At 39.7% G+C, this 14,026-nt stretch overlaps 1 protein-coding gene across 2 annotated transcripts in view; it reads right to left on the bottom strand.

Annotated features, from left to right (window-relative positions):
* Positions 1–393: 393 nt before the first annotated feature.
* Positions 394–14,026, bottom strand: part of LOC129134946 (SAM domain-containing protein SAMSN-1) — a 58,879-nt gene continuing 45,246 nt past the window's right edge. For both annotated transcript variants that reach the window (XM_077174506.1, XM_054654730.2), the window contains 4 exons: positions 13,752–13,903; positions 11,452–11,658; positions 9,761–9,911; positions 394–1,142 (listed from right to left, as the gene is read on the bottom strand). In XM_077174506.1, coding sequence (XP_077030621.1) covers positions 937–1,142; positions 9,761–9,911; positions 11,452–11,658; positions 13,752–13,903 — 716 coding nt within the window. In that variant the 3' untranslated portion in view covers positions 394–936. The remainder of the gene's footprint in view (positions 1,143–9,760; positions 9,912–11,451; positions 11,659–13,751; positions 13,904–14,026) is intronic.

Raw genomic sequence — 14,026 nt, 5'->3', positions numbered from 1 at the left:
CATATTGGGAAAAGACAATAAAATCTCATATGAAAGACAGGTACAATAACCATGTTAGCTTCCAATTCTGTACACAAACACATACTCTATTAACAAACTTCACACCACACAAAAAAGGCAACACCTTCACAAAACATTATCATAAAAGCATAGCACTGATCCTGATGGCTTTTTGCTCTGAGTTTGAATTCTCTGTATAATGCTTGGGACAAATGAGAACAGGTGTGAAAAGAACCATAAAAAAATTTTCACTGCCATTTGCATGGCTCTGTTCTTCCACAACATAAGGACCACGGAGAACTGAATTCAGATTCACCCTACAGTTCTCGCATGCCTCCAGGAAAAAGTACAAGAAAAATGACAGTCTACTTTAGAGCTCATTTTGGAGAAAAGTGGTGTTAAACAGCTTTAATATTAGTAAGAATTAGCTTGGTACTTTTCAAAGTAGGGTGTGACTGTATCCACCTTTTTATGATGATGATATATCAATGAAAAGACATTCTGTACACAAATCATCAAAACACAGCTGAAAATAGAGACTGTGATTAATCCATATATTTTTAAAATAAATATGTACAATATTTACATTCTGGAAAGTTCCAGAAATTAATATCTCCGGATTATGAACCACTACCTAAAAAAAAGATCTCAACTATTATAGAAAATGCATTTGCTGTACAAATATTTATAAATACTTTTGTATAAACTTTTTCAGGGAAAAACCTGTGGATTCACTGAAAAGAAAAACATGAGAAATTCCTATCATCAAGTAACATTTAGCTATCAAGTGTCCACATATGAAACAGTTTAGAGCTGTTGAATCAGAAAAAGGTAGATTTTCAGTGTTGAGAATATTTTGTATTCTGCTTCTGTGCCACCATACTGACAAATGTGATTGTCTTTTCTGAGAATCTGCAGAAAAGCAGCAGGACCGAATCAGTTTGACTCACTGATTGTTATTGACTGCACCATGTCAGACAGGGCTTCTGGGTCTGCTTCTTCTTTACCATTATCTGAATTTTCTGATGAGATGTAACAGCCAGAATCTCTTGGACAGTCATTTAACTGTGATTTGTCAAAACTCTGGTGAGGGCTCAAGTTCTGCGTCTCCTGACCATCCTCACTTGTCTGCTGTTCTTCAACTAGAAAGAACAGAAAAAGAAAGAAAAAATTGTCAATACAAGTACCTTGGGAAAGAGCTGAGATAGCAGCATGACTGATCTTGAAGAACTCTGCAAACAGAGCTGGTAACCTACACATGACTACATCAATGTATTTTGTCCATCAGAAGCAGAGAGAATTAAAAGTACGATTACACGAGTGTAGCAACACCTGAGTTGACAATGAGGTTGTTCTTTTTCCTTCTGGATCTCTCTCAGAGATGAATGCTGGGGGCTTTGGGCTGATCCTTTCTGCTGAGGTCCTTCAGGCAGTGCAGAGTGCAGCAGTCACAGTGTGTGGTCACCGTGCCCACAGCAGAGATGGAGCCTTCCCCCTCCCGAGCTGGTGTATCACAGAGCGGGATACTGAATTAACCCCAGGGCCCACTGAGCCTTGTTTAAAACACATTTCTCCATATCTCTGTGTCTGTGGAGTGCAACCCCCACCACCTGATGTGCTCTCTGCAGCACAGAGAATGCACTGCCCTTCAGAAGTGCTTGGCACAAAGATGTGCCAACCAGCTTTTCTAAAGCACCCAGCTTTTCAGTAGGAGTGGGTGGCTGATGGAAACTTCCACCAAGCGCAGCTTGATATCCAGAAGGTTATTTTCCAAAACACAGACACCTCAGAGGAAGCTAAGGTGCCTAATTTCTGCTGTATGGTTTTTGAACGCTGTTCCAAAATGAAGTAGAAGAAAATTATCTTGCAAATAATTTGCCCTTGTTTAGCTGCTGTACGACTAATCTGTTCAAATTCAAAAATCTGGAACTCACTGACAGTATCAACACACCTCTCAAGAAAAGTTCAAGAGAGGACATACAAGTATCTAATGACTCTTATGTGTACTGGTTTTAAATTTCCTCTTTCTGTTCTCTAGCTGTGAAGTACATGTTTACTCACAGTAAATTTCTTAAGAAAATGAGCTATAAAATATAAATCTTTCCATTTCCTACTTTTTTTTTTTTCTTGTGCTGTTACCAACCACCTGTAGCTGTAGTTTTACTTCAAATTGTATTTGGCTTTCTGAATAAAGTATAAGGAACACATCTCAGAGGAATCAGATGGTTTTGCTCCAGATTTTCATCCCCTCAGAAAAAAGCTACCTCTTTGCTTTTGCAAAGAAATTCCCTTCTTCCACTTGTTTTGTTACTCTTTGGTTAAACAGTCAGTTCTGGATCTTTAGTCATATCTAAACTGTCTCAATTCAAGTTCAGGCAGAATGGGAGTTCAAAGATATGAAGGACTTAATGCTGTATCAAAATCTGTTTTAGTTCCTAGAATTTTAAAATTTCCACAAAGAGCATTCATACTGACTTTTATTTCAATTGCTGAAAATTTGGTAAAATGGGAAAGATTTTAAATTTGATTTTTTTTTTCTATCTTGTATTGAATAACACAGAATAAATTAGAAATGAAAGACTGAAACTTTACACTCCTTTACAGTGAAATGGAACAGTGGGAGAGATTCTTTGGAGACCTTTTTCATTGTGTGAGATTTCAACAAGCTTCACAAAGCATTTGGATTTATTGAGAAGTATTTTGAGGTCTTGATGGAAGTTTTGTAGATATGTTTGGCCTGATTAAATCTGCTAAATATCCTCTAACTTCCAATTGCCTAATAAATTGAAAAACTTAGCTGATTTTTTTAAAGAATCCAAAGTCTCAACTAAGTTATTTTTTTAATAAAATCCCAGGGTATAGGCATAAACAGATGTATTTCAAAGAATAATGAAAAAAATTACTTTAAATATTTTTCAAGGAATAAAAGTTCCACCTTGTTCTCTAATAAATTAATTGTTAATTGCACTTGCGTGCAAGAGCACATGTTGCAGCAGATTTAATTGATATCTGTAACTGTTTGATCTCCTTCTCACTTTACAGAACAGAGTTTGTCATGTCAAATGTTATCTCTCCCTTTGCAGGGAAAATATTTGATCATGTAGGGTCCGATTGATTTCTGATTGAAATCAGGAAGGAATCACAAAGGCATCGCACCGGTGAAGGTATTCCCACTGCTGCTGGCAGCGATAGCACAAAATTCAGCACAAAAAGCAGCGATGCCCCAGCAAAGCCTGGTCCTGAGCGTGTCCCCAGCTCTCTGCACCACCATCCCACCTTGGGGCACAGGGAACCAAGGCTTGTGCAGCACCAGGAGCCCTCCTGCCCTTTGCCTTCCCCTCATCTCCTCGGCCGCATGATGCTGCTCCACTGCCCTCTCATCTTCCCCCCAGATCATCTGCTGCCATGGCAAGCACTGACCTGCAAAGGGTTAATCCTGTTTACATTGTCAAGGTCAGAGAGGAGCCCCCACCCACTTTGTTTGTTCTACAATGGGAAGAAGACTGAGTAGCCAGTGGATTAAAAGGAATATGTGGTCTTAGTCACTGTATTAGTGCCTTGTAACTAGTTGTCTATATAATCTAAGCAGTTCCTATATGAACAACAGATCCTAATTTTTTTATCAATATCTCCCTAGTGTGTTTCAGGGAAAAATGCACAGACAAGCCTGGAACTGTGATTTCTTTCTTTTTTTTTTTTTTTAATCTGAATTTAGGTCAATTAGGAAAATGAGAAATTTCTATTTAGAAAACATACATAAACGTAAAACTTCCTGTAAAACTAGTTGAATTTTCTTACATGAAAAACTGAAAACCAAAAATATTCAGGTGTTTGAGACACCTGAGTAAAAACATTCAGGTGTTTGAGACAGTAAAAATGTTATATTTTCTATTTTTCATTCTAAGCAGAAAAAGTTGGAAAAACACCCTTCCCCCTCCATTTTTATGAAGAAAAGACTGCAAGCAAACTTTGGTGCCATTTTTTCTCTTTGAAGCAGTCTTAAATATGATGCAGTAACTACTAAACCATTTGAACAGGATCCTGAGTATTATAAAAATACATATCATGCAATTCTAGAAGTTGCTTCATGAGAAGAGCAAAAGAACTTTTGCTCTTTTTCTTTTTCCTTTTTTTTTTTTAAACTTTTGGCTCTTCTATTCCATTCTACTTAAGTCCTTTCTCTAACATGTACGTGCTCAAGTTCTACACTAGGAAAGGTAGGTTTGCTGCCTTAATCTTTTGGACATCAGAAGAAAGCCACACTGCACAGAAAACAGGAATTGATAAAATTAAACTGCCGTTAGATGTTGCAGAATCATCAGAAATAACTATCTTATCAACAAATGGAAGTCCTATCATTTTTCTACAGTAAAGCAGTTTCACATAAGATAAATGGCTCTCAGTCACTGTTGTCTATGATATGGCCAGAAGAGCCCTAGATATGCATCATTTTGACACATATATTTCAGTACTCTTTTAGACAGTAGGATTATATTCAGACTTCTGAAAAAAAATGTGAGGCCTTTAGCCTTGGTGAGAGATGTGTGATGCATCCCTTATCTTCCTCACTACTTAGACCTTTAAAATGAGTTTTTGTTATTCAATGACTTAGATGTGCACGACACGTGCAAGGGTAGATTTCTTTTTCCCTTCACCAGCGCTTTCCCCCTATCTAATGAGGTTAAAGTCCTGATTAGGGAAGCACTTTGCGCTTGGCTTTAAGGGAATTCAACTCAAGAATGCACAGAGGTCACTCTGACTCCTGTGCAGTTATGTCAGTTTAACCCAGATGAGTGGCAGGAAGCTTGGATTTTGTCTTGGACAAAAAGAAGGTCACCAAAGAGCAAACCAAACTTCACAAGTGGGCTCTCTGAGAGTTTCCCTTTGTGAATTTTGTCAGCTGGGCTAGGAGCACTGGGCTCCTAAGTGCTTTAGGCTGAGTCACTCACCTGCCCTCCTGGGAGGTGCAGCAGTGCAGTACTGAGCAGCACCTTTCAGTAACTAAAGGCTCAAATCACAGAATCACAGGATACTTGGAACAGACCTCTGGAGATCATCTGGTCCAACCTCCCTGCCAAGGCAGGGTCATCTGGAGCAGGTGACACAGGAATGTGTCCAAATGGGTTTGGAGTGTCTCCAGAGAGGGAGACTCTGCTCCCTCTCTGGGCAGCTGCTCCAGTGCTCTGCCTCCCTCAGTGTAAAGTTCTTCATGTTGAGATGAAACTTCTTGTGTTTTAATTTATGGCCATTGCTCCTTGCCCTGTCACTGGGCCCCACTGAACAAAGTCAGTTTTGGAGGATGAAGCCAGACCTACGTATGTACACAGGCCATGTATCACCGGCACCTGTTAGACCATCCAAGTGTGAAAATGAAATGAGATCTCACAGTGCATCAAACTCTCAGAAAGGATCATTTGGGAGCAGTAAAGGGCAGTAACTCTTGGAAAAGATTCAGAGAAAACTGGAGTGGTTTGTGCAGTACTTTGGGCATTCAAAAGACTAAGTATTTTGTGGATATTTAGAGATACGCAACTTAAAATACTGCATCCACTGAAATCAGAGGCACAGCTTTTGTGGGAGCAAAAAGTTATTGAACTGATGTGAGAACTTGTGGTGAAAACAGAAATGAGAAGCTTCCTTTTTTATTTAAAATCTGGAAGCAAACAGATGTGCCTGAAAAAAAAAAAAAAGTGAAAAATACTAATACTCATGCAAGGATGAACTTCCTTGGGAAATCTGGAAATATTATGTTCAGGCCAATGTGTTGTACCACAGTACAGAAGGGGAGATTGTCTTTGAGCACTATTTGACCTTGACGAGGTTCTGTATGATCCCATGTGTTGAAAGGCACTGCCCAGTGTAAAATGGAATTCTTGGTCCCTGATTCTGACGTAAAGGATGTGACTGAGAACTGAAAGTTGTGTCCTTATCTATCTCCTATCTTGCTGTCCAAGAACAATAAATAAAGAGTAAACCTTATTTGGTATTAGTAGTGGAATTTAAAGTATGATCTGCACTTAAATATGAAAAGCAAGCTAAGGAAATGGATTTGGGGAGATAAATGTAAAATATTATCCCCCAAATTGCACATATTCACCTTTTGGGGTTTTTCCATAAAATTACCTGCATGCACATATCCAATGGAGTTTAATTTTTCTTTAGCTCAGAGTAGCTTTGGACTAGTGTAACCCAGTGGATTTCAGGGATGAACCTCTTGATTTAAATCATCTATGTGAGAAGAGAATCAAGCCTGTTTTGCACACACAGGAACGTGTGTCCTGGGAAGCGGTCAAGAAAAGAAGTTCCAAACTTCTTTTATTACTTTATTCATTAACCATCCAGCAACTGCTTCACTTTAAAAATAGCATCCTACAAAAGCACAGACATCCATCTCCTGTCTAGAAGCCATCTGGGAGAAGAATGGAAAGCTATTAAGAAATACTTTATGAAAAAGCTTTTTTTTTTTTTTCTCCTCACAGCCTGAATTCATGGAAACCAAGACTTTTGCCCCAAATATATAGGTTTGACCAACTTATAGAAAATCTAAAAAAATGTCTGAGAAGGGGAGAAGGTCATGAGGAGCTTACAAATCCTTGCAGTTGTAGGATAGCCTTGCTACATGAAGTACTTCAAGATGATGAATTTGGGCCTGGACTCCCAGGAAAGGAAGAAAGAAGATAGTGCAGCAATAGAAAGAGAAATCTGCTTTAAAAATGCTGTGTGGTAGCAATTGCTAAATAAAACTTATTTTTAAAATTCATAGTATAAGATGGGTAAAATTTATTCTTTCAAATTCACTCATGTCTAAATCAAATGTAAGTTTAAAAAAATGTCACTGCCAAAAATCCTGTATTTTGCATGGCTTTAAGTAGCATATGATGTAGAAACTACTGCTGCAGGTCTTTTGGTTAGCAAACTCAATAAATGTTTATTCTGCAAGATGAATTATACACCACGAGTATGTGTCCTGAAGAAATTACTTAGTCTAACATATAATAAATGTCAAGAAAAAGCCAAGGAATGACAAAGAAATTAAATGCCTTGTAAAAACCTCTGGACATCTCACAAGATCAGATTTCACTTAAAGAAATATGAAATCTTGTTGACTGCATTTATAGGAGGGTCCAGTAAAATGAGGCTATGTTCCAGCACACTTGGTTGTTCTGAGTAATGGCAGTGTCACAAAAACTCAGAAACCCTTGTATTTCAACTCTGGGCCATACCTGCCTCTCCATCCATTAATCAAACATGGAAGCATGAATGGAATGCAGAGACATGGAAGTCTTCCAAGCTCTGTGACAAAGATGGGCCTAAAACAGTAATTACAGTCCATGGCCTTACCTTATGTTTTTATAAAGCTTATTTTTTAAAAGTGAACTTTTTACCTGGAAAGTGTTGAAATTCTATCTAGCATTCTCTTGGCCAATAAACAGATTACGTTGTAGCTGTGAGTAATTATGCAGCTCACTTCTAAGCAATGCACAAAATCAATTTTAATTAAAAAATCATTTATGCTGGACTGAGCCATACCCATTTAGGAAAAAAAAAATATTGACCCAGGAAAGTTCAGTCCAGATGCAGAATTCACTTTCAGAGTAGCACCCAGCTCTTTCAACCCAATTTTCCAATCTGATTGACAGAAGGACAAAGAGGTCAAATGATTCGTACAACGTCAGACTCATGTGGAGCTTATCCCCAAGATCATCTTGACACCCTGTCTTTTGTTATAACAACTTAACAGATAGCTACTCTCCATTTTGGTCTGTAGTATCCTCCTTTCTGGAACAGGTTGTTCAGTTCTGTCCCCACCAGTCATGTGACAAATGCTCTGATCCCTCTGAACCAGACTCGGTGAGGATTCAAGAATTAAACTAGGACAGTATTTACTCATGGCTTACCCTAAAATATACATGAATCTTACCAAATTTAACTAGACTTAAATGAATGCTTATAGCTAGTATGACACAAAAGGATGTTGTGGTTCTAGTCCCTGTGAGCATTCATAAATTATGGGAAAATTATTTGATTGAATTTGAATACTGGAAAGATTTGCTGTACCTATCTAAAGTGCATGTGAAACAAATATTCATTTCATCTCTTGAAATAAGACTACAGTGTTGTCACTGATTCTGAAGCATGGACCCCTTTATAAGATTTAATGTTATTATTCCCAGAGCTGTTACAAGAATTTGAACTATTATACCATGCAGATAACATCAGGGACACTGTTTTGCCTGGAGAAGTGACTAAATCCTATGCTGCCAACGTAGGAAGAACCCAATTTGGATAATAAGGGTGAATATATTTATTTTCAGAATATGGCACACATAAGGACCTTGTTAGGTTTGGTTCTTGCACAGGTGCATGTGGAACATTAGGGGTTAAGACACAGTCAGCATCGAAAGCTGCTTGCGCTGCTTTTTGTTACCCAGCAAATACAAATAGCAAACCATACTCTCACCACTACAGAGCAGTTCAGCACTCGTGTGGTCTGTTAGAAACCATTATTTTTCAGTTTGGCTTTCACACCTATGCAAAATAGCAAAATTACAATCTAGAATTTTTCTTTAGTATTTTTCTGATGTTAAATGTGGAAAAACATTCACAGTAATAGGTGCAGAAAGCACAGCAAGGCTGGTTCCCACAACAAACCCACTATACTCAGCATGTACATTTTCAGTGCCTTCCTAGCAGATCCCTGCAATAAAACCTGTGCAAAATGTAACCCTTTTCTTTTCTGGATTCACTCTTTCAATCTTTGCTTCTACATAGACAGCCCTTCAAGAGTTCTTTTCGAACCTGTCATCTCACTAAGCTATAGACCAGAAAGAACTTCTGAACCTGCAGGGCAAAGGAAACCTTTCTAATGGCACTCCAACATATTTGCAAGAGCCTTTAACTGGAAGCTGAATAAGAACAGGAACAACTTAATGTACAAATGGGGTTCCAAAAAAAGCCCAAACATTCAGAAAAAAAAAAATTGAAAGCTGTCTATGTACTGAGACAGATAATAAGTGGATGCCTGAAAAAATTGCTTTTAAACAATCCCAGGAAGACATTGTTTATTCTTCTCTCTCCTTTTTCTATGCATCTCAATTGGAAGTGGACGTTTGATGGCATGACTGCTCAGCATGGGGGGAGTATGCACAAATATTAATGAAGATGAAAACCCCTCCCTCCTGTTTTGGCTGAGTATCTAATTAAATAGATGCTTAGGTGTAGTTTCTACAAAACTGACATAAATTATTTACAATTCAAAGTCAGACTGGAAATATCATTAAAATATCATAAGAAAAGTTTTTCCTGTTCCGTATCCTAGCTTTTCCACTCCCCACAAAAGGAACAAGTGAAGAAAACAACATGGTGATCACATGCATATACACACCCCATATGTTCAACTCTTGGAAACTCACCAGAAACAGAAGTTAGATTAATTTTGAGAGAAGAATGGAAACCAGCTATTTTATATATATATATATATATGCTTGGTTGGTTGGGGTTTTTTTGGTGGTTTTTTTTTTTTTTTTTTTTTTTTTTTTTTTTTTTTTTTTTTTTTTTTTTACAACACTTTCCTACCAAAAAAGCTAATTTGGATAAGGATTTAAGTGTGGGATGAAGTGAGGGAAGAAAAAAATTGTAATTATCTGCAGAATGTTGTTAAAAAAAATTAACAAAAATTCTTTATTGGAGCTATTTGACCTAAGCTCTCTTTTGCTTAAGATACTAGTGCATATACTCTTGACACATCTTAAACACTTACTGTCACAGTCCTGGAGATTTTCAATTGCTGATAACAATCTTGCCCTGTCTTCTGGGTTAGAAATATTTAATTCAACAAGGTGGCTTTCATGTAGATCCTTCAAGTCCTCTAGAGTTTCATAGCCATTCAGCAGGAGGGTTGGGGCATATTCCTACAAAAGGAAACAAGCAAATCCTCTCATGGAAACAAGCACTGTGTTTAGTAGAGGAATAGGCACAATTTCACTTTTTCTTTTTGGCCAGGTTGAAATGGACTCTCTTCTCCAGTCCAATTGACTTATCTTTGGTAGAGGTGAAGAGCAAGAGGGAACAGAGGCAGAGATGCCTGGGAGCCCTCCTGGCCATGCCAGCATCTGTGCCTGAGCTCCCTAACACAGCCCAGCAGCAACAGCACCAGGGCAGAGCTCTGTCAGAAATTATTTAATTTGCTGAGGTCTGGACTTTTGTGGATCACTCCATGAGTGTCTCCCACGCTGAGCCCAGGAGGGGCTCTGAGGTGAGGAGCGCTCTGCCTTTTCAGAGGAGGAATCCCTTGATCCAAGCAAGGGGAGAAGCAGAGGGAGCCCTGGGCCCTGCTGTGTCACACAAGGTCCCCCTTGAGCTGTGTGTCAAGTCAGTACAAACCTCTGTGCATGCTCCAGGGAAAGGAGTGTTTGCATCAGCAGCAAAGCAATTACCCTTATTAAAAATGTTACTTGTAAATCACGACCTCATTACACTTTGACACTCAGTCAAGATCTAGGGTTGCAGAGAGGGAGATAGGCACAACATGAGCCCGGTGCAAAAATACTATTGCTCCCTAAAGATGACAAGAAATGAGAAACACAAATTCTCAGTTTTGGCTCCGGAGTCAGACTGCAGCCCTGCCCCTGAAACATCCACAGCCACACATTTCCTGTACTTGAACACACATCTGCAGTCAGGCTGAGCTGACAAGTCACCAGTGTCCCTCTCTGAGTGAGACAGGGCTAAGAGTCTGTCTCTCCTAGCCTAGCCACATGATGAGGTAAAATGCAGTTCTATAAGCCACTCATGATGCCTTTCCTGGTCTTAAAAACTGAGAACCAGACACAGTTAAGGGATAAGGGGGTTTTACCTCAGTATTTAATATGGATCCTTATTGGTGCACACTTCACCAGGGTGCAATGTGCTGCAATGCACACACACCATTGGTTGTGTAAAGGATTTACAGACCTTACAAATCAGCATATCTAACAAGGGTGCCCCAATGGGAGGCCTGGATGAATGGTGTGATATTCCTCCATCCATGGAATTCCCCCCTGGATGGGCCAAATCTCCAGTTTATAGGATATTTTCTAGAGAGCACCTTGGTTTCCCAAGACAGTGTTGGGTTTTCTGGCCTCCTACTATGAGGTCTTTAGGATGTTTGGTCTCCTGGCCTAACAAAATACTGGGGCTATGCTGTTATCAGACTTAAGGAATTACAAGTATGTATGCTAAGAATACTGTGGTTACATAGAAGTTATATAAGAGGTATATAAATAAAAGGCAAAAAATCATCTTGGCATCACTCACATCAGATAAAAGACAGACACGAGTTTGCTTTGCTTTGCTTTGCTGACATCAAAACTGCTGAAACCTGTCTTTCTCCTCCTGCCTGTAAATGACATTCAAACCCGAGCGCACAGAAAGGGAACGTTTCAAACAGAGCTGGGAAATGCCTTGGCTGACCTGCAGGTGGACACATTCCAGGAGCTCTTGCAATGTTTTAGGCTTGGTCCTTTTGCTTCCTCTGTGTGGGTTTATCTTTCTGGGTGTAGCTTCTTCTTCCAAGATAATATCCACATAAATGAACTTGAAATTTCCTACTTTGTTGTTCAGCATGCCTGTCCATATGCCCATGGGAGTTTTGCAGATGATATCTATGATGTCTCCTTTCTAGAACAATAAAAAAAGCACACCACAGCTTACACCTCTGGTTTGTTACATGGAGCTTTTCCTCTATGGACCAAAACCAGCACTAGTCAGTGTGAAGTAACTTTTTTTAATTATCTAGATTTGGTGCCTTTGCTTTTATAAAATCCCAGGAAATAATTACAGAAAGTGGAGCTAGTCCTTATCTCCAAACCTTTGTGAAGGAGAGGTGAGCACAAGCAGCCCCTCTCACTATTTTTGTTCTCCACTTGGTCCCTGAAAAGGGATAGGGTTAGATCAGCAATTAACTTTTGTCATGGGCAGTGGGCATAGTTTTGGCAAGAAGCAAGGGATGACTGTAAGGTTATTTTCAAAATATGTGCCATAGCATTTACAGAACAATCTTATTATCTAGCCTCTCAAGGGTCTCCAAAAAAAGATAGCTGATCTATGTGAAAGGTGGACTCCTACCCATTTTACAGGAAAAATCACTGTCTGCATTTCTCAAAGACAATAAAGAACATTTAACTCCCCTAACAAATATGAGTGCTTAAAAAGGTGACAACACAGCTATTTCAAGAAGGTTTTTTGGTGAAGGTGTTCACAGCCACACTGTGGGAACCAAGGTCTCAGCTCAGGAAAACAGTCATTCTGAGTAATTCTCATAGTGAAAAGGCTCTTACAAAGTAATGCACCCTACACAATTTGCTTCCAAGGACCTCAAAAACAGGCCCTCTCTTCTTGGCATGTATCACAGAAAAAGGTTGAAAGCCTTTGAAGAATTATCCAACAAATGCCTGCTTCGTTTGGGATTCTGTTACAAAGTTAGACATCAAACTCAATTTGTTAAGATGTGTCCACAGCTCCAAGATTTACATCTTTTCTGGTCTGGTCAAGGAACAGCAAGTCAAGTGGTCACCCTAGTTTTTGTACAAACCCAAGAACAAAACTGACTGTGAGCTGGTGACCTGGTTTAGTTAGAACATGGGGCTCAGAGCTGTGAGCACATTTGAAATGGAAACTAAACAAACATTTATTTAAAGGCCTACAAGCACACGTTATTCTACAAACTTGTGCAGGCTCAGGAGCTTCAGATGTGGTTGCAGGTCAGGATTAGGCAGTGGCTCCAAGCCAAGCTGCAGATGCGTTTTAAGTTCAGATTCAGGGTACTGAAATTTTGTGTGATAAATACAGGGGATTTCAACCCTAAGTATCAGTTTATAATTCCAAAACACACCACCCTAATGAATGAAAAAAGAAACCTATATGAACCAGCAGATATTTGCCATTTCATGACCAGTTAAATAGTTAAAATTGTTAAACTGTATTAAAAGAAATGCCCTAGATGTGGATGGAAGTGGAGGGCAAGTGCTGAAGACTGCAAGTACCAGCAGAGCAACAGCTCTCATGTAGGCCAGAGAGTAGGAGAGGGAGTCTGTGTGAGATACAGGATTTGACAAAATGAAGAAGCTGTGAAGAAGAAAAGAGTCTAAAGGGTTGGGCTTTTTAAGTAATGTTCAACTGGGGCCCTGTTTGTTGCTCTTCTTCCTCACTCACACAGCCCAGGCACCCCTTACCATGTCTGGACTGAAGAATGTTCACAGCTCAAACACAGGCTTAAAGAAAAGTTTAATGGAAAGGCAAACTGTTTTTATTAAAGGCAATGGGTGCCACTGAGCTTTGGATATATCCTAGTTGTGACTGGGAAAGCTTGGGGAGACAACTTCACATCCCATGACACTTTACTCTTTCTTACTCCAGACCCTGCATCTGTGTTGTTGTATGCTTCCCACATACAACATCCCAATTCTCCCGTGTTGTATGTGGGAAGCAACACATATTTTACTCTGAGGAAGGCTGGGGTAGGTAGGAAGATACCATAAAGGGGTTCCTGCCTGGAGTCTGTGCCTTAAAAAGCCTTTAGCAGGACTTGGCTTTGCAGCCTGGTCTGAACTAAGTCCTTGTAGAAGCATTGCGAAACCAGACCAGCCTTGCTTTTAGAGTGTTCCACGTGCTTGGGCAGGTAAAAATTCATTATTAAATGTGTTATTTACATGTAAAATATGGTCCCCCTGGCATTGCTAGTGGGAGAGAAGGAGTCCTGGTGGCTGTCTTACCTTGATTTTCAGCGAGTCAGTGTCATAAGGGCTGGGTGTGAAGTCGGTGTGCACTTTGGCTCGGCCGCAGAAGGGGCCGTTGTAGGGCACCTCGTCATCCAAGCGGAGGCTGTCCCTGTTGCTGGTGCCATCCGAGCAGCTGGTCACCCCACCTGGGAGAGAGGCAGCTTGAGACACCCCTGCACCAAATGCCCACACATGCAACTCTGCACAGCAGCTCAAAGGAAGGGGGTCAATACCACAGAATCAGAGACAGAGCGTGTCCTGTGTGGGTT

The sequence above is a fragment of the Agelaius phoeniceus genome, chromosome 2 (assembly GCF_051311805.1).
Source record: "Agelaius phoeniceus isolate bAgePho1 chromosome 2, bAgePho1.hap1, whole genome shotgun sequence".
In the NCBI taxonomy this organism is placed as follows: domain Eukaryota; kingdom Metazoa; phylum Chordata; class Aves; order Passeriformes; family Icteridae; genus Agelaius; species Agelaius phoeniceus.
The sequence above is the reverse complement of the archived record's forward strand: the minus strand, read 5'-3'. Positions and strand labels throughout refer to the sequence as shown.